Consider the following 26045-nt stretch of genomic DNA (forward strand, 5'->3'; position numbering starts at 1 on the left):
ATTATGAAAATATTTTAAAATATTATATTGAAAAGATTATAAAAGAGAAACATCATTTGTATCATTAAACTGCCCCATTGGTTTTACATTTATGCTAAATTTTAAGAATGTCTGTTTGCTTAAGTTAAACAACACATAGCAAGAATAATTCCCTAATGCACATTAAAAATTATCACATAAACACTATCCCTTATAGAGTATTACCTCAAAACTTCTATCAATTGATATAGGATGACCTTTGTCCCAATTATTTTGATCAGCTACAGCTGGAAAGCCACAGGCTTCAGGAAGCCCTGAAAGTAACTTTCACTAGTTCCCCCACCCCAGTTCCTCCCCAGGAAAGCATTTATCAGGCTATAAATGTTGCCGAAACAGGAAAAAGTCTCCCTACTTAACTGTTCTAAGTGTATTCCTTAGAACACTGCTATCTCCCAAGGTAATATAGGTGGTCAGATAAATGTATAAAATACTAAGTTAAGCAGAAGTTACTATAAGATTTCTAACCTGAATTTCCTTGAGTGATATTTGGCCCTGGGGAAATGGGTTTCACAAAGCATCATGTAAGTACTGTTATTCCTGCAATTTGGAAAAAATGTACTTTACCATGAAGCTTTACTGACCAATCTTATCTTAGAACTAGAGGCCCGGTACACGAAATTCGTGCAAGGAGGGGAGGTGTCCCTCAGTCCAGCCTGAACTGCCTCCAACCTCGGACCCATCAAGGGATGCCTGACTGACCGGGCAGTTGGACATCCCTCTCACAATCCAGGACTGCTGGCTCCCAACCACTCGCCTGCCTGCCTGATTGCCCCTAACTTCTTCTGCCCGCCAGCCTGATCGAGGCCTACCTGCTCTCCTGCCTGCCAGATTGCCCCAACTGCCCTCCCCTGCTGGCCCAGTAATTTCTAACTGCTCTTTCTTGCAGGCCTGGTCCCTCCCAATTGTCCTCCACTGCTGGCCTGATCACCCCCAACTGCCCTCTGCTGTAGGCCATCTTGTGTGTTGGGGTGATGGTCAATTTGCATATTACCCTTCTATTAGATAGGTTGAGACTTTACCTAGGAAATACTTCATTCTAATTAATGGGTTCACAGATTCTTAAAAGAAGGAAACAATCTACCCAATTTGAAATACTCTATATGGCACAAAGTGTAGATCCAATCCACCTTTAAGGTAATTTACAGATTTTGTTTCCCTGAAAGTTACTAATCAGAAATCTCAACTTCTATCCATTGTATCAAATTCTATCCCCTGGCTTAATATTTTAAGGAGAAAAAATCCTGATGCATACAAAAGCACTTCAAATATATTGCGACAACTCTCCTGCGCCATTATTTCTATGGTGCTTTAATTTTGTAAAACTCTTTTCAAATACATTCTTTTATTTATGCTTCACAAAAAAATGAATATCACCACTTTTCAAATACCATTAGGAATTAGGTTGCCAATGATTTGTCCAGCCTCACAAAACTCAGAGGGGATAATAGAACGTCAAATCAGGGTCTTCCAAATCTAAGGAAAAATATTTAAAACTGACAAATGATAATCCTTCATTCTCAAAACACTACTCTGAATATGTTTTCTCAAGATTCTCAACTTCAGCTGTGCATCCTAAATTTAGTTATGCAACTTATATACTAAGCACTATGCTCACATATTTATTCTTCAAATAGGTATGGTGCCTATTTTATAATGAGAAGGTTACAAACTTTGCATAGTCACCGGGTGATAAAATGGTAGAACTAGGGTTTAAACTCAGGATTGTATTTTATTAAGAGCTCTCTGTTCTCAATATACCATTACTTGAAACCCATGGGTTCCCCTAAGATACCACTCTTTGCTCCCATGGTTTTACATAAAATTACCAAGTACTGCCAATTCTCTTGCAGTACTGCTTCTTACATTAACTCTTTCCTAAGTGACACATTCAATCGTGGCTACAATTCACCCTGCCCATCTGACTTCATGAAACCTTCCTAAGATTTAGTTCACCCAAATTCCTCAATCCTTTGAGTCCTATTCATATAGTCTGGGTTTAATTCTTGCTTCTATCACTTCTTAGTTCTGTGTCCATGGATTGGTAATTTGACAAATGACACTGAGTTTCCTTACCTTTAAGAAGGGAATAATAATACCTGCACACAGGGAAGGTGAGGAGTAAATGAGATGATTTATGTATTTAAAAGTTGTCAGACACTTGTAAGCATATTAAATATTTCCTATTATTTTTAGAAATGTTTTTCACTTACTTGAAAATAAGCAAATAAGTAGTGAATAGGATGATATGAATCCCTAGTTCAAACGGTATTCATTCCTAAAGATTAAATCTTATCTCCTCTGAGATCTTAACATCTCTTAATGATTCAAAGATGCTGCAAACAGGGAAAACTAACATGGGTGAAAAATAACATTGGCACAGCAAGGAAGGTAACAGCTTCAAAGTCACCCAGAATTCTGTCTTCGAATCCTAACTCTGCCACTTAAATAGGTAACCCAGGCAAGTTATTTCACCTTCTTGGAATAATTTTTCATTAATAAGTATCACTAAGCAATATTTTTAAAAATTAACCATGACTGCATATGTAAAATACCTGGGACTTAATAGATGCTAAACACATTCTGGTTCCCTTCTCTTGTTTCAACAGGTTCCACATGTGTCAAACACAAGGCCCGCGGGCCAAATCCGTCCCGCCAGGCCTTGCAATGTGGCCCGCACCGCGCTGTCATCACTGCACTCCGCTGCGTTTCCATCACAATGACAGTTTATGACTGTTCAGTAAACCATTCGGCCCGCAATTTAGGCTGAATTTTAGATTTTGGCCCCTTCTCTGATTGAGTTCGACACCCCTAGGTTAGACTATAATTAGAGCTTAGAATTAGGATAGTGGCAGTGAAAATGTACAAGCTTTATTAGTGACCACAGAACACATATATTTTAATCTAACAAGTCAGTTTGTGACCATGTATGGAGTTAGACTATCTAGACTGGTTTTATTATGGCACAGGGGTAGTGTCAAAACTCTGAGTGCTTCCTGACTGAAAGCAACTTCACAATCAAGGAAATACATCAGCCACTGGTAGGGTTGAGCTTCCTTTTAAAAATCATGTTAAGAAAGTTCTCCCTAAAACAAGAAAGCTGGTCTCTGGGAAGAAATCAACATGATACTCAACAACAATCTGATCTCACCAAGGCCTGGACCCTCCTAGAAATAAAAATAAAAAGATGAGCTCTTCAAGTGAAGCAGACTGGATGACAGGAAAGTGAGGAGTGAATAACATGAAACTCGCTGTAAACTCAGACTGGCCCACTGTCTATTAAGATCACAGAGGCACTACAATGAGGACATGACCATACACAGACACACATGCAAACACAGATTCACACATGCTTCTACTTAAAAGCAGAGAGGGAAGAGGTATAAAAGCCGAGATAACGACATTTGTCAAGAAAACCTTGGTAGCCCAATGGACAGTTATCCATCCCTTTTTAACCCAGCCCCTTATTTGCTTTTGACTTCAAGATACAAATCTTGATCTTAATACAAGGCTTATACCTTCAAATTCAAAAGGTTTTATACAGATGAAAAACAAAATTCTTCAACCTAAGAGAAAAAGATGTTACTTACCTTCACAATAACCCTATGATACAGGTTAAACGTAAGATTTTCTTTTGTACATACTACAATTCTTATATGAATCAACTGAAAGTAGTCATAGGTTGTAGGGTTAAACAGAGCTAACATTTAGTTCTAATTCAATATTAGGCTAGGCTGATTCAATGCTAGCTAAACTATGAGAAGATTACTACTACACACTATATAACATCTTCTAGTAACCAAGAAAAAATCCAGCCCTATGAAAATGTGGATCTAAAATTTTCTGACAGCTCAAAAGGAGAAAAGATGGTTAAAACTGAGCTTCCGGTTAACTATTATAAAAATAAAATGTTCAAAAATTGTAGATAAGCACAGTATTATTCTCTGTGTGTTTTTTTTTTTTTAGATTTCTCAAAATAGAAAACAAACAAACAAAACCACTGTAGCATTACAGCAAATGTGTAACTAAAAAGTTTCATCAAACATTTCTAATGAAATAAACACCTGGCTTCCTGAGGACTTTTTTTCGGAAAAAAGAGAGGAAGAATGTATCTCAAGATCCCTTTCTCCCATCTAGTTTGACCTTTACTTGAATATATTATTCTCAAACATTCTTTCATTTTACTCCAATAGAAGTTTCAAAAGAGCAATATCCTTTCCCATTTACTTAGGACCCAGAGCCTCAGTGCATGAAAATAATAAGTATTCACCTTTAGACTAAACTTACAAGGCTATAAAATATTACATGTGAATGAAGTTTAATTATATGGTGCGTTTATTCTAATAACTTAACTCAGTATTTCCATACATCAAGAATGTACAATACCAAAAACAAAACAAAACAAAAAAAACACATTTGATGCCTGATTCTGGTCAACAGCAACTCATAAGTAGAATAATTTAGGGTTTGGTTATAAAAGAAAATGCAACTGATGTCTCACCCTGATATTAGTAAATAAGTAGCAGATGCATAAAGATAAAAATACAGACACTAAAACATGGCTAATAAATCAGCATTCATTATTTGTCCAGATAAAATTAAAAGTGGTATCAATTATTATGTACTATTGTGTAGATATAGGTACAGTAATAAATCGAAGACTGCCTCAGACTAGAAAACAAAATACCTGGCTATCTTGAAAGCATGATCACTTTGACAAATCAAGAGAAATTTTCTTAATTAAAAAAAGCTCTTTCTGTAACTTACTTGCTAATTTGGCCTGTAATCCAGAAGGTCCAGGTTTTGATGTCTCTGACTTAGAAGACCCTGGAAGAGACAGTTTTGTTTTAGGAAGGCTAACTTTAGGGCTGAAACGCGCAGCCCAATCAAATTTTGAAGAGCCACCAGTTTTACTCTGTTCCTTTTCCCTGCTACTTCTTCTGGGACTGGGACTGGATGCTGAACGGGAACGTCTGGTCTTGTTCTGGTCTTTTCCTTGTTTCACCCTGGCACCTGGTGGTACAGTAGAGGAGGCCGAGGCTACAGCAGAAGATGAGGAGGAAGTAGAGGCAGCAGAAGAAGAATCAGTGATGGTGCTACACCCAGCTTTGGCTGAGGTGGCTGATTTTGAAGCCAGCTTGGTAGGTTTTGCAGATCTCTCTTCTGCACCAGTTGACTCAGACACAGAACCACTCTTTATATAAGAACTCTCTGTCCTCTTTCTTTTCTGACTCCGTGAACTACCAGTGGCCCCACTCTTTCTGGTATGAGCCTTGCTTGTTGATGGCAATTGTGCAGATTTCAGTTGTTGCTCCTGGTCTAAATGTCTCTTTTTTGACTTACTATGTGACTTATTTGTTTCTGAGAGTGATTCAGAATGCTGAAGTGCTTTTGGTTTTTTTGCAGAGCTAGGAGAATTGGTCCTGTTGTAGTCTGGACTAGCACTGCGTTTCACTCCTCGAGAATTGTCTTTCTTAGGCACCTGCCCCGTTTTTTGCCTTTCAGAAGTATTGGCTCTGTCTGGATCCTCCGATTGTGGAACTATGACAGCAGATGATGAACTGCAGCTTCTAAGAAGTTAGATAAGAAGAGAGTTAATATCAGCCTGCCATCATTAAACCTGTCATATAATATTTATTAAATTCTCAAATCTATGGAAATAAGTGCTAAAAGAAAAAAAGAAGAAAAAAAAAGCACAATTTTTTTTTTTTTCTAAGTCCAATAATAAACATAGCCTTTCCATTGGTTCAAAATTGGGGGTTGGGGGGAGAATCAAGCTTGACTTTAAATTGTAAAAGTATTAAAAGATCAGGTTAATTCTCCCAGTGTTTCCCAAAGTATGGTACGCGTATCCCCAGGGGTACGGGAAGAGTTTGGTGGGGGTACGGGTTGAACTGGAGTTTGGTGGGGATATGCACTGCACCGTGCTTAGCTGCGCCTAATTCTATGTTCTCATGAGTACGAGAGGTACTCAGAGTTACGAAAATTTTAGAAGGGGTACACATATGTCAAAAGTTTGGGAAACACTGCAAAGATTACTGACACTAACACTCCTAATCACAAAACAAGTACTGAGATTTTTAGGAAAAGAATGCTTTTTCAGAACCAGTTGGAACTAGAACATTGATGTCTATTTACAAAGAAAACTTTATTTAAGCTTAACATAAGCAAGCATTAAATTACAAGTAGTTGTATTGTAGAATCACCAAATCTTTATAGTTACATTTCATTGAAAGGCTCTTATCAATTAGATCTTAAAAAAATCATTGACTTATGGCTCTAACAATTAGAAACTAAGGTAAATGGCACAATGCAATTCAGAAGCTTATAATGATTTGTTAAGAAAAAGGGGAACCTCCTATCTCTAAGCAAGAAAAAGTGTGTTGTCTAGCATCACTGCAAAATTAATGAAAAAATCATTAATGCAAAAGTTATAATTAGAGAATAATGAAATATATATCATAACATTTCAGTATAACCTAGTAAGTTTTAATATTATGCAATAATTCATAGGCAAATAATTCTGATTTGAAAATGTATAAGCCATGTGAAGATTTACCTTTTAGAAAGGTGTCCCCTTGACAGTTCAGTAGTATTAGACTGCACTTTGGGTGCCTTAGAATTAGATTTTCTACTCTCAGGAGGGCTATATCCCTTATGTTTTGCCTGCCCTAAATGTGACCTGTCAGCAGAAAATCAAAACAGAAATCTATCAGGAAAATGAGATGCAAATACAATAGTGAAAGTCAAATTATTTCTTCAAAAAGATCCTCCCAATTTTTCATTATTGACCCTATATCTTTCCCAAATATTTCTATTATTATTATTCTACCAAATAATTGAGCAAAAAAACCCTCTGCTTTTTAGTACCAACTCCCTGAATACCAAAGAGTTAAGGTTTTTTATTACCAGCTGTCATAAACGCATAGCAATATTATAGCTTCTTAAGCCATAATCAACTTTTCAGCAATTTTACTATAGACATTCAAATATGCTCAATTTTTAAAAAGCAAACCCGAATTTTAGACCTAAACACTACTTTTAATAGCCAATGTAACTATAGTAGCTTATAGAAATGGCAATCTGTAATCCCTACAATGTTACTAATATCCCATTTGTATATTATAATATAGATTATATCATAACTGCATAAGATTAAATCAATTCTCAAGCCAATTTTACACAGAAAATTATTAGAAGCAACTAAAGAGTAAATAAATTTACATGAAATCAATAGTGATATCTGCTAGGAATTTAAAGCACTTACCAATACAAAGTACACCTAAAACTAAATTTGAGAAAGAGATAAAGAATTTACAACAGCCCAGCCGGTGTGGCTCAGTGGTTGAATGTCAACCCATGAACCAGTAGGTCAGGGTTTTATTTCCCAGTCAGGGCACATGCCCAGGTTGTAGGCTTGATCCCCAGTAAGGGGGTATGCAGGAGACAGCAGATCAATGAATCTTATCATTGATGTTTCTATCACTCTCTCCCCCTCTGAAATAAAAACTTTTTTTAATTAAAAAAAAAAGTGTGAGAGTGGAGGAGAGCATTTGTAACAAAATAATCCAAACACATTCAAAATATTCTATCACTGATAAATGACCCAGTAGGACAAAGTACAGTTACACATACAGGAAATGGAATGTATTTGTGTATTATTGTTTCTTAATTATTGTATTACTTGGCACAAAAAATACCGTATTTTCCAGCGTATAACACGACTTTTGAAACAAAAAAAAGTAAACCGAAAATCAGGGTCGTCTTATATGCCGAATATATACCGAAAAATGTCTCGATATGCCGCTGAACGAATTTTCCAACTCGATCCTGAAAATCGTCTGGATATGCCGCTAAACAAATTTTACAACTCGATCCTGCACCAATCACTGCAAGGCTGCTCGGACTGCCTCTCTAACTCAGCCAATCCAAGCAGGCTTTTTATGCATGCAAATTATACATGTTCTGTACCCGAAGCTACACTGTTCTAGTAAAAAGCCTGCTCAGATTGGCCAGAGTCAGAGAGGCGGTCTATTATAACCTTTGAACCTTTGCTTGTTGTGATTGGCTCACCAGGGTACATACAGTTGCAGCACAGGAACATTCTGTGTAGCCAAAGCTGCTGTATCAGGACACATACAGTGAGTTAAAAGGTACCGCAATAGAACATTCTGTGTGTAGCTGAAGCTACAGTACTGTATAACCCCAGCCTAAAAGATTAGTGGATGTAGAACAAATGGCTGGTAGAAAAGAACCATGGCTCCAGCAAGAAGGAAATTTGAAGCCAGTTTCAAACTGAAAGTTGTAAACTTTGCCAAGGAACACAGTAACTGTGCTGCAGCAAGACAATATGGAGTAACAGAAAAGATGGTCCGAGACTGGAAAGCAAATGAAGATGCATTAAAGAGTATGCCAAGGAGTAAGTGTGCATTAAGAAGAGGCACCCCTTATTGGCCAGAACTCGAAAAGCATGTAGCAGATATGGTTCTTGAGCATCGTCAAAATGGTTATGTAGTGATACGAAACAAAATATGTATGTCTGCACTTCAGTGGGCCAAATCTAACCCAGATAACAGAAAAAGGATTTAAGGCCACTGTATCCTGGAGTACTAGGTTCTTGGAAAGGCACAATCTGGTACTGAGGCAAAAGACCAAAATTGCACAAAAATTACCTGCAGATCTTGACGGCAAAGTAAGTCTTTTCCATCAATATGTAATACAACAGCACAAGAAACATGGCTATGCATTAAGTCAGATCGGAAATATGGATGAAATTCCTATGAATTTCAATATGGTTGGAAATAAAACTGTTAATCCAAAAGGTGCAAAAACAGTGTTAATTAAAACAAGAGGACATGAGAAGTCCAGTTTTACAGTGGTACTCGCATGTACAGCTGATGGTGCCAACTTTGTCATAAAAGTCTGGAATGATATTACTGAAGAAACAGTAATCAGGTCTTTCAAGAAGTGTGGCATATCAAATTCTTTGGACGGTATAGAGGATGACTTCTTGTGGCAAGATGAAGGGGAAGCCGAAGCTGAAGCCACACCATCTGATTCGGAATTTGATCCATATGATGACTGTCTTACAAATGTACCACAAGAGGTCATTGATGAACTTATGTCAGAAGAACATGAGGATTTTGAAGGATTTTAAGCTCACAATGTTCCTCTGCCTAGAAAAACCTCTTATCATCCCAGTCAGTCACAAACAAGCGTTTTCTACAAGTTCTTCATATAATTTTCTTTCCAGATGATGTCATCATTGTTAATGTTCTCTTTTGGATTTCTTGTTTCTCGGTGAGACCTTCCATTTATCGTATCAATGTATGGTATACTACGGTATGTTCGAAGAATGTCATTCATTAAAAATTTAATTAAAAAAAGAACTGGTGTTGCCTCGGAAGTGGTGAGTAGTCTTATAGAGCGAATATAGGCCTAAACCTATGTTTTAACTATAAAATTAGGGGTCGTCTTATACGCCAGAAAATACGGTACATAAATCTCCTTTTGCCCCACCCTATATCCTATCTAATAAAGGAGTAATATGCAAATTGACCTCACTTCAGCCACACCTACCAACTAATCAGGAACAAGTATGCAAATTAACCCAACCAAGATGGCTGTTTCCATGGAGAGAGCAGGAGGCTTGGGTTTCCCCAGCAATGGAGGAAGCTAAGCTTTCCACCTGCCCTGGTCAGCCTAGGCCTCCAATCAAGGCTACAAAGTTTCGATTATAGAAGATAAATAAATCTGAACAAAAATGGTGACAGCCCCAGAGCAGGAGAGAGCAGGAGGCTTGAGTTTCCCCCAGCGACGGAGGAAGCCAAGCTCCCACAGCCCTGGCCTGCTTTGGTCTCTGCTTAAAGCTACAAAGTTTCAATTATGGAAGATAAATAAATCCCAGATACCAGGGCCTCCACTTAGGTTGCCAGGGGGCATGGCCGGCCTGCAAACCACCACAGGTCCCTTGCCCAGGCTGCCCCAGGCCCTAAAGGAACCCCCACCCTGATCCGGAAAACCCTTCAGGGCAAACCAGCCAGCTCCCACCTGTTCACCAGGCCTCTATCCTATCTAATAAAAGAATAATATGCAAATTGACCATCACCCCATCACACAAGATGGCTGCCCCCACGTGGAAACAAAATGGCCACAAGATGGCCAGAAGGGGAGGGTAGTTAGGGGTGACCAGGCCTGCAGGGGAAGATAGTTAGGAGCAAATAGGCTGCCAGGGGAGCAGCTAGGTATCAATCAGGCTGGCAGAGGAGTGGTTAGCTGTGATCAGTCTGACAGGCAGAAGTGATGAGGGGCAATCAGGGAGGCAGACAGGTGAGCAGTTGGGAGCCAACAGTCCTAGATTGTGAGAAGTATGTCCAACTGCCCATGTAGGCCCAATCCAACTGGGATCAGGCCTAAACAGGAAGTCATGATATCCCTTGAAGGGTCTCAGATTGGAGAGGGTGCAGGCTGGGCTGCGGAACACACTCCCCCGTGCACAAATTTTGTACACCAGAGCTCTAGTTTATAATAATAAAACCAAATCCTTATGTCATCATTATTCTAAGAGCAAGTTTGAGGGACATAAATGGTTTTCAGTTGTTAGTTTTTTAGACCCTGGCATTATTGTCTATTAATTATTGTATTCTTTTCATCAAACTTATTACATCAAATAATACATCAAACTTATTAAACAAAGGAAGCATGCATTAATATATACCTAGAAAAGCTGGTGCTCTAGATGAAATATTAACATAGCAGATGCAATTTATGTAATTCACAACCAACATCCATGTAAATAATATAAATAACATAAAGAGCATATTCTAATAAGAATAAGTGTTTCCTTAAACACTATTTAAAAAAAAATTTAAAGACTTTCATTCTGAACACAATCTCAAAAGAGCTTAGACATAAGTCACTGAAAACCTCACACAAAAATTCTAATTGAATCTGTAAGGGTGCCATACAGTTCTTAATATATCATACAAGTTCCACCATCTCTTCTAGAAGATTTAGATCTAAGGTTTCTCATCTCAGTATTTTTTTTCTTCTTCAATTTTTCCAGAATTCAATACTGGATTCTTGAAAGAATATATAAAATTTAGCTTGTCAATGAAAGAAAGTGTTTCTTGGATCCGTAATATTATTTCATTCTTATGGTTCTAATCTATGACAGAATATATATAGATCAACTTCTTAAAAACTCTAGATTACGTAGTTTTACAAGTGTCTTAGTCTTTACTTTAGGAATGAATTTTTTCCCCAAAGTATATATTTTCTCTGTGTATAGATAGCTAAGTGAACCTTGTAAGTCTTCGGTACATATTAATTTCTAGGAGTTGCTTTTGTCTTTATTATATTTTTAGTAATATACCTAAGAGTGTTTGTTTTTGTGTGTTTTTTTTAAAGAAATGAAATTGGGAAAATTTTCAAATAATTTGTTATTTTTCTTAAAAGGAAGGTATAATGTTCCATTTTCAGAGTATACAATTTAATACCCGTGGGACAACATGTCATTCAGGTTCTATACACATCGTTATTTTCATAAAGTTTGTTAACAGGTCAATTTAATTGAATTATAATTTTATTTCAGTTATAAAATTTAAAATATTCCTTGACATACTTTTATTATAATTTAAGTCACATTAAAATAAAACAAAACATTATTATCCTCGCTGGCTAGAGCTCAGTTGGGCATTTTCCCAACATACCAAGGTTGTAGGTTTGATCTCAGTCAGGACACATACAAGACTAAGCCAATGAATGGATAAAGAAGTAGAATAACAACATGATGTTTCTCTCTCTATCAAATCATTAAATACAAATTAAAAAAAAAATGCTATCCATTCAAAGCTAGGAAATTTTGTAATAAGGTATAGACCACATGTGTCAAACACAAGGCCCGCGGGCCAAATCCGTCCCGCCAGGCCTTGCAATGTGGCCCGCACCGCGCTGTCATCACTGCACTCCGCTGCGTTTCCATCACAATGACAGTTTATGACTGTTCAGTAAACCATTCGGCCGCGATTTAGGCTGGATTTTAGATTTTGGCCCCTTCTCTGACTGAGTTCGACACCCCTAGTATAGACAGTTAAATATTCAAATGTCAATGCTAAAAAATAGTCACAGTATATCCCTAGTATATCTCAAAATTAATATTCATTTTCTTTATCAACAGAAATTGACCAGTATCAACCTTAACACTGATTCTAATAGAGGTAGCAGTTCCCCTGTCTTTAACACAAATAAATTGTTCTCTGGTCTTAAAACACATCTTACTATATATTCATCCAAATCTTTTTCTGTATTTTTCATGTTCTTACTAACAAGCTATTTCAATGAACTAAAGAATTTAGCAGGTAATCCCTCAATATCAGAATACAAAAAAAGCTATTGCAGGAGGCAACAAACTGATGTGTTTCTCTCACATTAATGTTTCTCTTTGTCTTTCCCCTTCTCTTCCACTCTCCCTAAAAAAATCAATGGGAAAATATCCTCGGGTGAAGATTAACAACAACAACAACAACAACAACAACAGCAAAGACAACAAAGTGAGACATTCTGAGGAGTGGATAAAAATATATCTTACAATATTATAAAATAATGATCATTATTACTGTCCTGCCTAGTGTTTAGCAGAATCTTAATGCATTTTCTTTAAAGAAATAGTAAATACTTTCAGCTTTGTGGGAGATACTATGTACAAAAAAAAAAAAAAAAGTATAAACTATATACACAAATAAATGGACATAGCACATTCCTCTCAAATTCATATACAAACAGACAGTAGGCTGGATTTGGCCCAGGGGTCATTGTTTCCCAACACAAGAGGAAAAGGCAATCAGATGGAACCTTAAAGTAACAATATGGAGCCTCCCAAAGTGGGGCTCTATTTTATTAAACCCATTTGTAAATTATTAATGCTCAAAATACTATAAAGTAAATCTCCATTAAATAATAATGCCAGATCTAGAATAGCCAATTACAATATCACAGTATTCAGCACTACATGAACTTTGATGCCTCCTTTTAGCTTATTTTACCAATTCCCATTTATCAAAATTTAATACTAAACATTGTTATTTAAATATATAATCTGTTTAAAATCCAGTAAAATTTGATCCATTATGAATCAAATTTGCCAGAATAGCACAGTTCAATCCATGACAAACTCATTTAGTAGCACAAGAATGAGTCCATTTAGTAAATTATAGCCCAAGGTCAGGTGGGTGGATGGGTGTGGGGGTGGTGGTTCAGGAAATTTTATATGGTCATTGCATGGGGGTTCCTAAAAAAAAAAAAAAAAATTTAATGTTCTATAAAGTCATCCACTAAAAATAGGTAGGCTAATAGTAAAAATAAGATTGGACACAGACTATTCAAACCTATGTTATTTTCTTAAGGCCCCCCCCCACCAAATCATTAATTTTAATAAAATGTTAAATCTCTACTAATATTTGCACCAATAATCACATTTGGTCTACTCTTTAAAGTCTTATTTTTATACTTTCTCCTGTAAGGGTAAACTTTTAAAGATATTTTCTTTTAAAACCAGTTCAAAATTAAAAATACATTTCTGGGGAGGCTTTCCTTTTTGAGATTTTCTTTCTTTATAAATATAAGGATAAATGTTTTTGAGCTTTCTAAGTGTTTAAAATAGTGCGAAGTACAGTGGTTCTGCAAATCACTGACTAGATTTTTCTTACACTAAATGACTTCTTCATAGCATTTCTGCAATATTTTCAGATTTTACATAAAATGTTTATAGATTATTACCAAATATTTTTCTATAATTCAAAAGTCTACATACATTTCAGTTCACATAATTAACACTGTAGGGAAAGCTGTTTGTGAACCACCAGTAATACTTCCATGTTATAGTGACATTTTCCTATTCACCAATTGTATATGGGCTCACTCACATTAAAAAACCTCACATTACTACAGAACAGACTATAATAAATTCTGGGTTATTTGCTTTCAAGATTAACTTCAATTGAAAACAAGTTTCAAATGTCATTGGTTCACTTTTAGGCAAATCATAGTAAATGAACCTTTTCATATTTTAATTTACTTTAAAGGTGTTTAGTAAAATCCTTGATAGTTCAAACTATTAAAAACATTTCTAATTTAGCCGAAACCGGTTTGGCACAATGGATAGAGCGTCGGCTTGGGGACTGAAGGGACCCGGGTTCGATTCCGGTCAAGGGCATGTACCTTGGTTGCGGGCATATCTCCAGTAGGGGGTGTGCAAGAGGCAGCTGATCGATGACTCTCTCTCATCGATGTTTCTATCTCTCTCCCTTCCTCTCTGTACAAAAACAATAAAATATATATTTTAAAAAAAACAAACACATTTCTAATTTAGAAGACATCTAAAAGAGGCCAGTTAGTTGGTTAGAGCATAGGCCAAAAGGCTGAGGGTTCAATTCCTGACCCAGGCACATACAAGAGGCAACCAATCTATGCATGTTTTTTTTCTTCTTTCTCGTCCTCAAAATATCAATATCCTTGGGTGAGGATTAAAAAAAAAAAAAAAAAAAGCACATAGGGAAAATGAGAAAAGTGGCTAGTAACAAGTAGTTAACTCCTTATATTACAAGTCTTAAATTGTATTTGAAATTAATTTCTATTCCAGATATATTCACAACTCAAAAACATATTACCAAATATAAATTATTTGGAACTTAATTATTGCAATACATCTTTAAGTTTTTCTTGTAATCTAATGTGCTCAACTTCCAAATAGAGAAAAGCAATCACTATTCCTTCTTAGAACACCACAACCATGTACTATTTAACACTACACCATAAATCTTGCCTCGCAGACCCAAGAATTGATGGGACAGAATAACCTTCTCAACGTTACCTAGGCAGTGTTGAACACCTTATGATCAAAGCAACAAGTGACACAGAAAATGAGTAATCAAATCCAAATTCTGGTAGTAACCAATGATTCCACACATTAAGTAGAGAAGAATATAACTGATATACAATCTGCTTCACAATTGCTTCTTCATTCTTTAGAGCCAAGATCAATGAGATCGTCTTCTAGAAATGTTTCTCACCCTACTCTATCACCTACATGCCCATTTTCCCTGAGTAGAAACTGCTTTTAACAAAGGCTATTCTACTCTCATTTTTATAACTACCATTTAGCACAGTATTTACTAGTATAGTGTTCGACAAATAAATTAAAAAAATCTTATACTGAGTCTGTATTACATTATGGTAAGACTCAACTCTAAAGCCAAAGGAGGCTTTATTAAAATAATGCAAAAAAAAAAAAAATAATGCATGGATATATCTAGAATCAAAACAGCGAAATAAGCCTTAAGAAAGCAAAAATCAATACAGCTCTGAAGAACTAAGGAACTGAAACTTGTCAGAACTTTAATATATACTCCCTTAGATTTGCTTTTCTCTGCCTGTCCACCTTCCATAAGGCAGGAGATATGCAGTTGGCAATTTCAGATTCAAATCTTCCCTTTGCTACCGGAATGAAAAAAGTTTCCAGTTTTTCCCAGCTTGGATCATGTGATCACCCTCGTCCCATTACTGAGCTAACAGATTCTTCCAGCTCTAGCCAAAGAGTAGGCAATGGGTAGCCAGGAACAGAGTAAGGTCATGTAGAAAAATAATAACTGTCATTCGAAATGCATCAATGAAGATTTGAAGGGGATCATTTCAGAGGGTTACTATTATAAGAAGAGGAGCTACTATGTGCTGTCAGTTCACCTATATATTTGTATAAAGGGAGATTAACATTTGAAAACTTACTAGTACAAAAGCATCAAAAAGTATTCTCACTCAGATATCACTCCTTAAATCTGTTTTCCCTATGTTTAACACCTTATTACTGTGGAAGTAACAATAAATTTAATGCAATTTTTCCTTATAAAATTAAATTAGTAGGAATATGCAAAATGAAGATAACACAAACAGAATAGTGAGAAAAAGCATTCTTTTTCCTGATAGTAGATTGAAGGGGGGAAAAAAAAATGCATGTAAAACAAATTAAACCATAAAAACTCCTGGACCAAAGAAATTTCACGTCAGGTAATCTACCTCCTTAAGAGATACCTGAAATACAAACATTTAAGCATAAGCAAAAACTTTGCCCACTGCAACCATCTACCTATCCAAAAACTACTGTGACTATTTGGAAACAATTAACTAAAAAATTCACAATATGAGGTGCCTCATTAGCGCAGTGGGTAGCGCATCAGTCTCATAAAAAATTCACAATATGAAAAAAATGTTTTATTAGAATACAGCTTTCTTTTTTAAAGCAGTATCCAAAACTATGTTTAAAGTAATCACCTACATGCTAAATTGCATTTTCCAGAGATAAAAATCAAAATGTTAACATAGACATCTCTGAATAATATGTATTTTCTTTTTGCATTTCTGTATCTCATATACCTTTGAAGCAAAATATAAATCTGTTTCTTTCTATACAATTAACGCTGGCTAAAAGTTTCACTGCTCGGACATTAACAAAAAGCTGTAACTTACAGATTTCATAACTGAGTCTTTACTCAATAATTTAAAATTATAGACAAATTTTTTAATGGGGAAGTGGAAATGTATTGCATCACATCATTAAAAAATTTGAGATTTCAATAAAGCATAAAAATGGAATTATAACAGAACTAAGAAGAAAATTTTACTTTGGAATGGATAAGGCAAAGGAAGTTAAGAAACAAAGAGTTTACAAACTTTATCATCTAATTTTTAAAACTTTTATAAATTAAGCCATAATAATAAAGTAGTAAAAGTATTTGCCCGTGTCAGTAGGTTGATACCCTTTCTATAATAAAAAGAACTAGCAGAATTAAAACTAAGGACAGTAACAGACATAATAGAAGTAAAAATGGCCAACATGTGGGAAGATCAACTCTATAGTAACCAAGGAAATGGGAGCTTTAACTGAAAGAATCCTTTTTTCCACAAATCTTTATTAAAAATGGTATGCTGCTTTGATTAGAATATAGAGAAATAGGCACTCTCAAAAAATGTAGAAGTACAAATTGGATCACAATAAAAATAAAAGACAAAGCAGTCTGATCTTTGTAAAAGTTAGCTATTTGTTAAGCTTCAGAATATTCATATCCTTAGATCTTGTAAACCCATTTATGGAATTTCACTTGATGAAATCAGAGCCATAGTCAAATGGAATAGGCACAGCAATGTATTTCACAGGAAAAAATTGGGTATGGAGAGGGCAGTGGAGAGGGTGGGGAGAGAAAAAAACAGAGGCCCACATTTAAATCATGGGCTTTCATATCACAGAAAATCATGGAGTAAAAATAGAATAGACACCCAAAACCGGCAGAATTGTGTTAATCAGGGTCATCCCAATAAATTCAATAAAAATGTATAAACAAATAAAGAGTAGAATTATCAAACACCATTATCTCTGGGAGGTCAAATTAAATTTATTTTCTTAATTTTCCTGAAGCTTCTCAATTTTTCGTTCTTGACATGCTATGTCTGTATAAAAAAATGTATCAAAGAAGAAACATCAATATAGCAATCTTAACCAAAGTTGCTATAAAATTGAATTCAATCCCACCACTGCCATTTGAGAAAAACAAGAAAAAACACATGATACAATGAAAATGCTACTGCATGGCCAAGGGGGAGGAGGAGCCTACAAATACCTGTACTAGAAGTGGAAAAGGCTAGAAGTATCCCTGAGAGCAAGCCAACAGAGAAGCAGTGGAAGGGAGTGATTTCCTAAAGAAAAAGAGAACAGAAAAGAGAGGAACAGATCAGCTATAGCCCCAAAAATTAAGGAAAAAGGAAAAGAAAAAATGATAGGAGAGGAGTAAGATGTCTAGTTCAATAACGGAAAGAAACGAGGGATGAGTGAAAAAGAGCAGAGGGAATAATTAGGAGATTAATATATTCCAAAGATCCAACTTTCTTTTATCTTAATGATGAAAAACTCTACTAAAAAAAAAAAAATAATTGACCTTGACTTGCAGGAAGGGCAGGTGAGGTCACAGAAAGAAAACTACAAAAAGATGACAGCTTAAATTTGGAAGAAAACAGAGTGGATCAAAAATAAATAAATTAAAAAAAAAATAATTCTACCAGGGAAAAACTGCTACTTAACTTTTAAACTGGATAGGTTAATACTCTTCAATTAAATTTCTTCATACCTTCCTCTAAGGCAGTGGTTCTCAATCTTTCTAATGCTGCAACACTTTAATACAGTTCCTCATGTTGTCGTGACCCCCAACCAGAAAATTATTTTCATTGCTACTTCGTAACTATAATTTGCTTCTGATAATGAATCGTAATGTAAATATCTGTGTTTTCTGATGGTCTTATGCTCTACAGCAGCAGAGAACCACTAGGAGGGCCGCGTAAGACCATCGGAAAACACAAAACATTTACGTTACGATTCATAACAGTAAGCAAAATTACTTTTTATCACTGAAAATAATTTTATGGTCGGGGGTCACCACAACATAATGAACTGTATTAAAGCATCGTGGCATTAGAAAGGTTGAGAACCACTGCTCTAAGGCTTTCATCATATTAATCAGGTGATTTGTGCAGTAAAAACAGTCTAACATAATGAAAAGAATCACTGACTTTAGAGTCAAGGTCAGTAATCGTCAGGTCCTGGAATCTACATACTAGGTGAAGTTGAGCAAGCTAGCATATTTATTACACAGGGATTACATATTTAGCACAGAGTTCCTGTATAAAAGATATGTTTAAAACACTCCACACCATTGCTGTTATAGTTGATGCTGTTATTTATTACCATTTTTAATCATTATTACAGTGAATATATTTACAAGTCCAAGTCTATTGTTTTTAGGAAACAAAAGCCACAATTAACAGTATTTTACTTAGGAGAGCTAAGCTACAGGAGTCAGATAAAGAGAATTGCTCTCTCACAATTAATCCCAATTCTCTCACTCCTCAAAAATCTAAGAGATTTCTTAAAGGTTAGAAAATTTCCAAAAGAGCAACACTCTACTGGGACTTCAAAAGTCAGTCTAGGTTTTGATGAAAAGGTCCCTTCTAGTTCTGAGATTCTATTTTGAGCAAAAGAATCAAACTGTCCAAGAAGGCACATTGAATTCTAATTTTACATTGTTAGTCAACTGATAAAATTTTTGGCTAAATATCTAGATTTCTATACCCTGACCATTATTTTATCAATAGAAAAATACGTATATTCAGTTATTACTAAATTAGAAGCCTGTTGCAGGAAGATTCCTGCAAGAATAAGGCTTCCTTGGGCCTATTCCTGCAAGAATAGAGCTTCCTTCAGCCTGAGCGAAGCAGAGAAGGGATCAAAGCCTGCAGAGGTGGGCTTCCCTCCAGTCTCCGCTGCCTTGCTCCCTCCCTTCTCTGCCACTTTGCTCCCTCCCACAGCATTTGGCATCCTTCTAGGCAGTCTTCAGTCTTTGCTCTACCTACATATGTAAATCAGCTGCCATGTTTGTTGGGTTAATTTGCATACCCCCACCTGATTGGCTAATGGGTGTGGCAGAATGGCTGTCAATTTGCATGTTTCTTTATTAGTATAGATTATGGTATAGCCACACAACTGAACATGAAGACTTTAACAGTGATGTCTTTAAAAAATGTTTACAGATATAGCCGGGACCAGTTTGGCTCAGTGGATAGAGCGTCAGCCTGTGGACTGAAAGGTCCCGGGTTCGATTACGGTCAAGGGCATGTACCTTGGTTGCGGGCACATCCCCAGTGGGGGGTGTGCAAGAGGCAGCTGGCCGATGTTTCTCTCTCATCGACATTTCTAACTCTCTGTCCCTCTCAATTCCTCTCTGTGTAAAATCAATAAAATATATTTTAAAAAATGTTTAAAGATATAGGAAATAATATATATAACAGGTTTTTAAAAAAGTGAAAAGGCCCTCTTTTGTGTAGTATTTTTTGGGGAAGGGTTTTCTGGAGACATGTAAAGGCTAAAATTGTGAAAACTGAAATGTCTACATTATTTAAAGAGGGAATGCTAAAGCCATAAAACCCTAAATTATACTTTGCTTTATATTCTTTGACATGTTTTCTGACATTTTAAATCACAATTCAAAGAAAATGCATTTTAAAATGTATTCTTTTCCTTCACAATTGAGCTTATTGACTAAAAGCACGTCAACTACAGTGGAAAATATGTCATTCTATAAATTTAATTAAGTTTCATTTTGATTACAACTTTGTTATGTAAACCAACGTATCTTTATACACTAGTATTAACCACTTCCATTTGTTTCAGGCTCATATTTTTAAAATATAAAATACAATATTGAAATCATTTTCTATAACAATGATGTGTGAGAACATCACTGTGGATTTTAGAAGCAATGTACTGTGTGACAGCCTAAAATGTTTTATCAGTCATGTACAAGAGTATAAATTGACCTGAGGATTAATGTGTATAAAAACTGAAGTTGTTCAAAAGAAACAAGTTACTTATGAGCACATAGATGCACACATATAAATACATGCAGTAAAAAAAAGTAAGGAGATATATGCCAGTAAAACAGTGGTTGTAAGTGGATTGTGGAGCCATGTTTTTCTTTATACTGTTTTGTATTTTCCAAAATCTCTAAAATAAGTATGCACCATTTTTATAATGGGGCAGTGATATTATTTAATCTAAAGTTGATTAAATAATCTAAAGTATCCACCTTTAGATTGTGAAGGTGGATACTTCACAATCTAAAAAAAACACAACAGAAACAAAGCAAAAAAATTCAGAACAATACTCTGTATTAAGCATTCTGCTATGAGCTTAACAAACTACAATACTAAAGTTAACCAATAACCCTGTGGAATAGGTATCCCCATTGTGTGGACCAAATTGAAGTTTCCTGAAAGATTTAACAAAGAACTCACAGCTATTTTGGGCAAAGGCAGAAATTGCATGCAAAGCTATACTAATCCCAAGTCCACATGCTCAATCAGAAAAATAGACTGATGTCCGAAGTGTCCATTTATTCTTTGCATTTTAACATTTAAAAAACATTTCTTATAACTTACTAGACAATATATACATAAATACGCCTAAAAATGTTGCATCAGGTAATCATATTAGTACTTAGCTATTATTTATTGCAAGCTAAACATGATTATTCCATGGACTGGAAAAGAAGGTCTTACAAGTTCTGAATCTTACACATAAAATGACAGTCCTTGGCTAGATTGGAAAGGGAATTTTACATTCAAGAGAACACATCTGATTTTTCACACTACTTGCTATACAACCACCACTCCAACTAGAAGGATGAGCTGAACAGCAGACCACTAAAAAAATGATGAGAACCAATGTGCTAACAAACCAGCCTGTCAGCATCCATGTTATCAAGACAATGAGAAAAGATTTCAAAAGCTAGATAACAAAACTCTACATATTAAAACAAATGAAAGTTCTATTCAATGAAGTCAATCAAGTCAAGACATACATAAAGGAACCACAAAGGGTTGAAAGATGTGATGTAGCATGTGTTTAGAGAAGTGAAGAGCAAACAAAACATGACATTCCATATATTAACCATCATTAAATTAGATTTTTAATAATGTCTATGATGAAGAACTCTATTTCGAGACTGGCATATTTGGGAAATGATTAAAGAACTGCTTTCAATTCCAGTTTTGTGTTTCTTGGCTCAAAAATAGAAAGAAATTACCCATTTGTAGTGAACCATTCAAGTTTTGGTCCTCAAAATGAGGTTTTAAAAATATTTTATTTCCGATTCCTTTTTAATACCATTTATACATACCTTCCTCCTATCGAATCGTCTTGTGGTTGGGCCCCGGCAGTGTTCCTCTGTGAACGTCGCAGTGACCCCCCTGGATTGTTATTAGGCCGGTTGGACATTGGCACCTCTCTCTTGAAGGGACATACCCTTTCTAGACACTACCATTCACTAAAAGGAAAAAAAAAAATGAGAAAAAATATCAGTTATACATGGTATAACACTGGGGAAAAAAACTGTACACCAAAGATAAAGGGGAAATTTTATATAAACAATTTGGTTGTGTAATCTTTACAAATGCTACACTGTCTTATTAAACTAAGTATGATTGACTAGTGTGTTATAAAATGTCAAAAATATACCAAATTCAAGGCATGAGGTCTAAAACACAGCATATAAAATTAACTTAAGATTTCTCATGAAATGCCCAGGAATTCACAATTCAGAGTAAAGCAGAAATCTGTCTATTTCCACATTTTAACATTGTAGAAAACGGCATTGCACCTAAAGTCAAGACACCTTGGCTCAAGTCCTGTGATAGAACAGGCATAAAAGGAGTCTACCTTTGTACAAGCCCCAACCTCTAGCCTCAGAGTCCTTAGTCACAAAATAAAAAACACGTCAAGCCTACTTCACAGTATTGTGGTGAGTAGCAAATCATAAATACAAAACAAACCATAAAACTATCCTATTTTAATGGAGAAATAAAGAGAAAACAGCTCAAGTACATTAAATTTGTTATATTAAGAAAAATGCGTTGAAACCGGTTTGGCTCAATGGATAGAGCGTCGGCTTGGGGACTGAAGGGTCCCGGGTTCGATTCCGGTCAAGGGCATGTACCTTTGTTGCGGGCATATCCCCAGTAGGGGGTGTGCAAGAGGCAGCTAATCGATGACTTTCTCTCATCGATGTTTCTAACTCTCTATCTCTCTCCCTTCCTTCCTCTCTGTACAAAATCAATAAAATATATATTTTAAAAAAAAAGAAAAAAAAAGAAAAGAAAAATGCTGCCAAAACCGGTTTGGCTCAGTGGATAGAGCGTCGGCCTGCGGACTGAAAGGTCCCAGGTTCGATTCCGGACAAGGGCATGTACCTGAGTTGCGGGCACATCCTCAGTAGGAGGTGTACAAGAGGCAGCTGATCGATGATTCTCTCTCATCGATGTTTCTAACTCTCTATCCCTCTCCTTTCCTCTCTGTAAAAAATCAATAAAATATATATTAAAAAAAATGCTGAGACTCAAAAGAAAATCAGTTTAACTGAAAAACAAAAACAACAATAACAACAAAAAAACCGGCTAATATTACCATCACATGATGGTATAAGTCAAATGTCACAATTTTTCTTTAAGCCTTAATTACTTCCGTTTATGGAGGAGAAAAGAGAAAGACATTATGACAATAGAGAAACTGGTGCAAACAGAATGCAATGAAGAGAATGCAAACTAATCATAACTAAATCTATCATTGGATTTTTGTTTTTAGAGATTCCATGCACGGTAATGGGAAAGTGGATTTTCTCTTAAGTTACGTTAACCCAATTCAGTAGAAAGATTTTTTTCTGTCATATATGCCCGCATCACTGATTAATATACTAGTGTAATTACTATCAATTTTAGAAAGGGAAAAAAAAAAGAGAAAATATTATGCAAACATAAGAGGGAGAGAAAGATGATTAAATTTACATGTACCGATTGATAACAGGAAGACCTTCCTAAGATATGTTAGGGGGAAAACAGTAATACTACTCTCTCTCCTCCCCCCCCCAAAAAAAATCTGTGTGTATATATATATTAAAAAAGGCTTACATACTTTATATGTTGTCTATACCTTGCAAATTGATGGAAGGATTCATAAAACAGCTAATGAAGAGAAAATAGGATTGTACTATCTCCTATTTACCTACTCCAGGACTTCTGTGAGGATCAAATGGGATGAGGCACAGGAAAACGCTTCACAGACATTTGGTTAAAGTGTGAAATGTTTCCACCTGGCTATAAAACAATTCGTGTTCCGGGGCTGAAGAAACTGCAAGGATGCTAGACGCTAGAGAGAGAAAGCCAGGTATTGCTACATGACATCATTACCCAGTGCCCATAGCCACTGTTTATGGGCTGGGCTGTGGGCTGCATTTTGCACCACCGGTCTTGGCAGTGTTGGCTGAGATTTGGTGGGGTGTTGGTCTGGTGTGCTGGTGGGGACTGTGTCCCACTTGGGGTAAGTTGAGTGTTGCTTTGTGGATGCCAGGTCCACGGTGCCATTTCTCTGTAAATGACCAGTGCACATCACAGCAGCTCTTATATTGAGCATCTGCCCCTGGTGGTCAGTGCACATCATAGCAACCAGTCAGATGAACACTTAGCATATTACCATTTTATATATATATAGTAGGAGCCCAATGTGTGAATTCACGCGGCACTGCCCACCTACCTGCAACCCTGTTTTGACACCCAAACCTTCCATGCAGAGCTCTTGCATGCCTGGCCCAGCCCCCAAAACCTCTGGCCTTCTCTGGCAGCTTCAAACAGTGCCTTAAGTCCCTTGAGTGGACTTGGGCTAATCCGACCTTCTCTGGGTGCCTCCCCACTTCTGCCCTGTCTCTGGAGCAACGTTGATAGATTAATTTACACAGTGCATATGAAAAACTAAAGTACCCAAAGCAAACACTTGATCTTTCAAGTGTCACCGGACACTTAACTAAATTCAACAATGGACACATAAATTTATGTCAATGCCCACATTTTATAATTGTAATATGTCTTGAGAATCTACCTTAGATGCCATGTGGTAAGAGTCAATGAGATTCATTTTGGCATTATTTTTCACAAAGTGTATTATTCTTTTGAGTAGTAAGCCAAGCAATTAATGACACAACTTGTGCTGTTAATTCTCTTAGAAATGTCCCTTTTTCTGGCTCAATAGAACTTAAGGATCATAGTTATCTAGTTAACACATTAACTAGCACATAATAGGTTCTCCAGTGTCTCTTGAATGTAAGGACTTGATTCAAAATACTTTTCTGTTTAACCTAAATACTTATTGCAAGCCTAAAATAAGGAGACAACAGGGTAAAGGCTCTTTTTTCTCCTCTACTCACTGAAATCAAGGAAAATGAATAAACACTAAAAATTCAAAATAGCCTGGCCCGGGTAGCTCAGTGGTTGAGTGTCCATCCATGAGCCAAGAAGTCATGGGATTGATTTCCAGGCAGGATCCATTCCCTGTCAGGTTTCAGACCCAATCCTTAACAGTGGGCCTACAGGAGGCAGAGAAACATCGATCAATGTGCCTCAAAGGACAATCACCGCTACTGAGCTGCTGGCCAGAGCCCGCCCTTCTGAGGCCTGCGGAACCCTCTGCAAAGCTTCCATAGCTACAGTCCCCGGAAACAATCATGCCCTCCTCCCCTAATCAGCACCTGCTACCTGCGGGGGTACCCATGAGCTTAAAAATAATAATCACTTCCCGTTTAGACATAACTTACTGGATGAAATATTTCTAGGTATATTAGCTCAGAACCTCATGACAACACAGTGAGGTAGGCAGAAAAGAGATTACAATTCAAAGGGTATTGTTTATGTATTCAAAAATGAAGCTCAGAGAGGAAAAGTGTCAATCCCAGTAGTTCCCAAAGTGCAGCACACACCCCACAGGGGGACAATTGGTTTTTAAGTGGGGGCAATTCGAGAATGAGTTAACCTGTTAACTGAGCAGGACGTATAAATACATCAAAAGTAAACAAAATCGGGTACAGGTAGGACATATGAATACCCTTGAAATATATGTTGCGCCCTGAAACGGGCGGGACTATATTTCCGAACAACAAAAGTATTAGTCATCCATACATGTCTCGACATGAATTTAAGACACAGAGGGAATCAGTGTAACTTTGCTATTGAGAGTGGTGGACGTGTTCTGGGTGAGCAGTGACGGGTACGTACTTACACTTACCTATTTTCGTATTATATATCATTTACTTGTATTTTTTATATCTCCAACCTTTCTATAATAGAAAAACATATAAAATTGACCCAATCATCAATAATTTGTCAGAAAAGTTTAAAAGTTTTTATGTATGTGAACAAGAAATATGCGTAGATGAATCTCTTTTATTACAGAAAGGGAATTTATCTTGGAAACAATATATATCTACAAAAAGAGCTAGATTTGGAATGAAGTTGTTTATTTTGAGTGAAAGCCAATCTGGATACGTACAAAATATAATTTTATACACAGGAAAGGACACAAATTATGGTTCGAA

At 36.2% G+C, this 26045-nt stretch overlaps 1 protein-coding gene across 29 annotated transcripts in view; it reads right to left on the minus strand.

Annotated features, from left to right (window-relative positions):
* TRIP12 (thyroid hormone receptor interactor 12) overlaps positions 1-26045 on the minus strand; it is a 132052-nt gene that overhangs the window by 80614 nt on the left and 25393 nt on the right. For 20 of the 29 annotated variants that reach the window (XM_036422153.2, XM_045575315.1, XM_036422169.2 and 17 more), the window contains exons 2-4: positions 21810-21956; positions 6596-6718; positions 4804-5606 (exon numbers count right to left, since the gene is read on the minus strand). In XM_036422153.2, the coding sequence (XP_036278046.1) occupies positions 4804-5606; positions 6596-6718; positions 21810-21907 (1024 nt within the window). In that variant the 5' untranslated portion in view covers positions 21908-21956. Of the gene's footprint in view, positions 1-4803; positions 5607-6595; positions 6719-21809; positions 21957-26045 lie in introns of those variants that run through there. The other 9 variants (XM_036422176.2, XM_036422174.2, XM_036422173.2 and 6 more) reach the window with 3 other exon arrangements.

Source organism: Pipistrellus kuhlii, unplaced genomic scaffold (genome assembly GCF_014108245.1).
Source record: "Pipistrellus kuhlii isolate mPipKuh1 unplaced genomic scaffold, mPipKuh1.p scaffold_m20_p_7, whole genome shotgun sequence".
NCBI lineage: Eukaryota > Metazoa > Chordata > Mammalia > Chiroptera > Vespertilionidae > Pipistrellus > Pipistrellus kuhlii.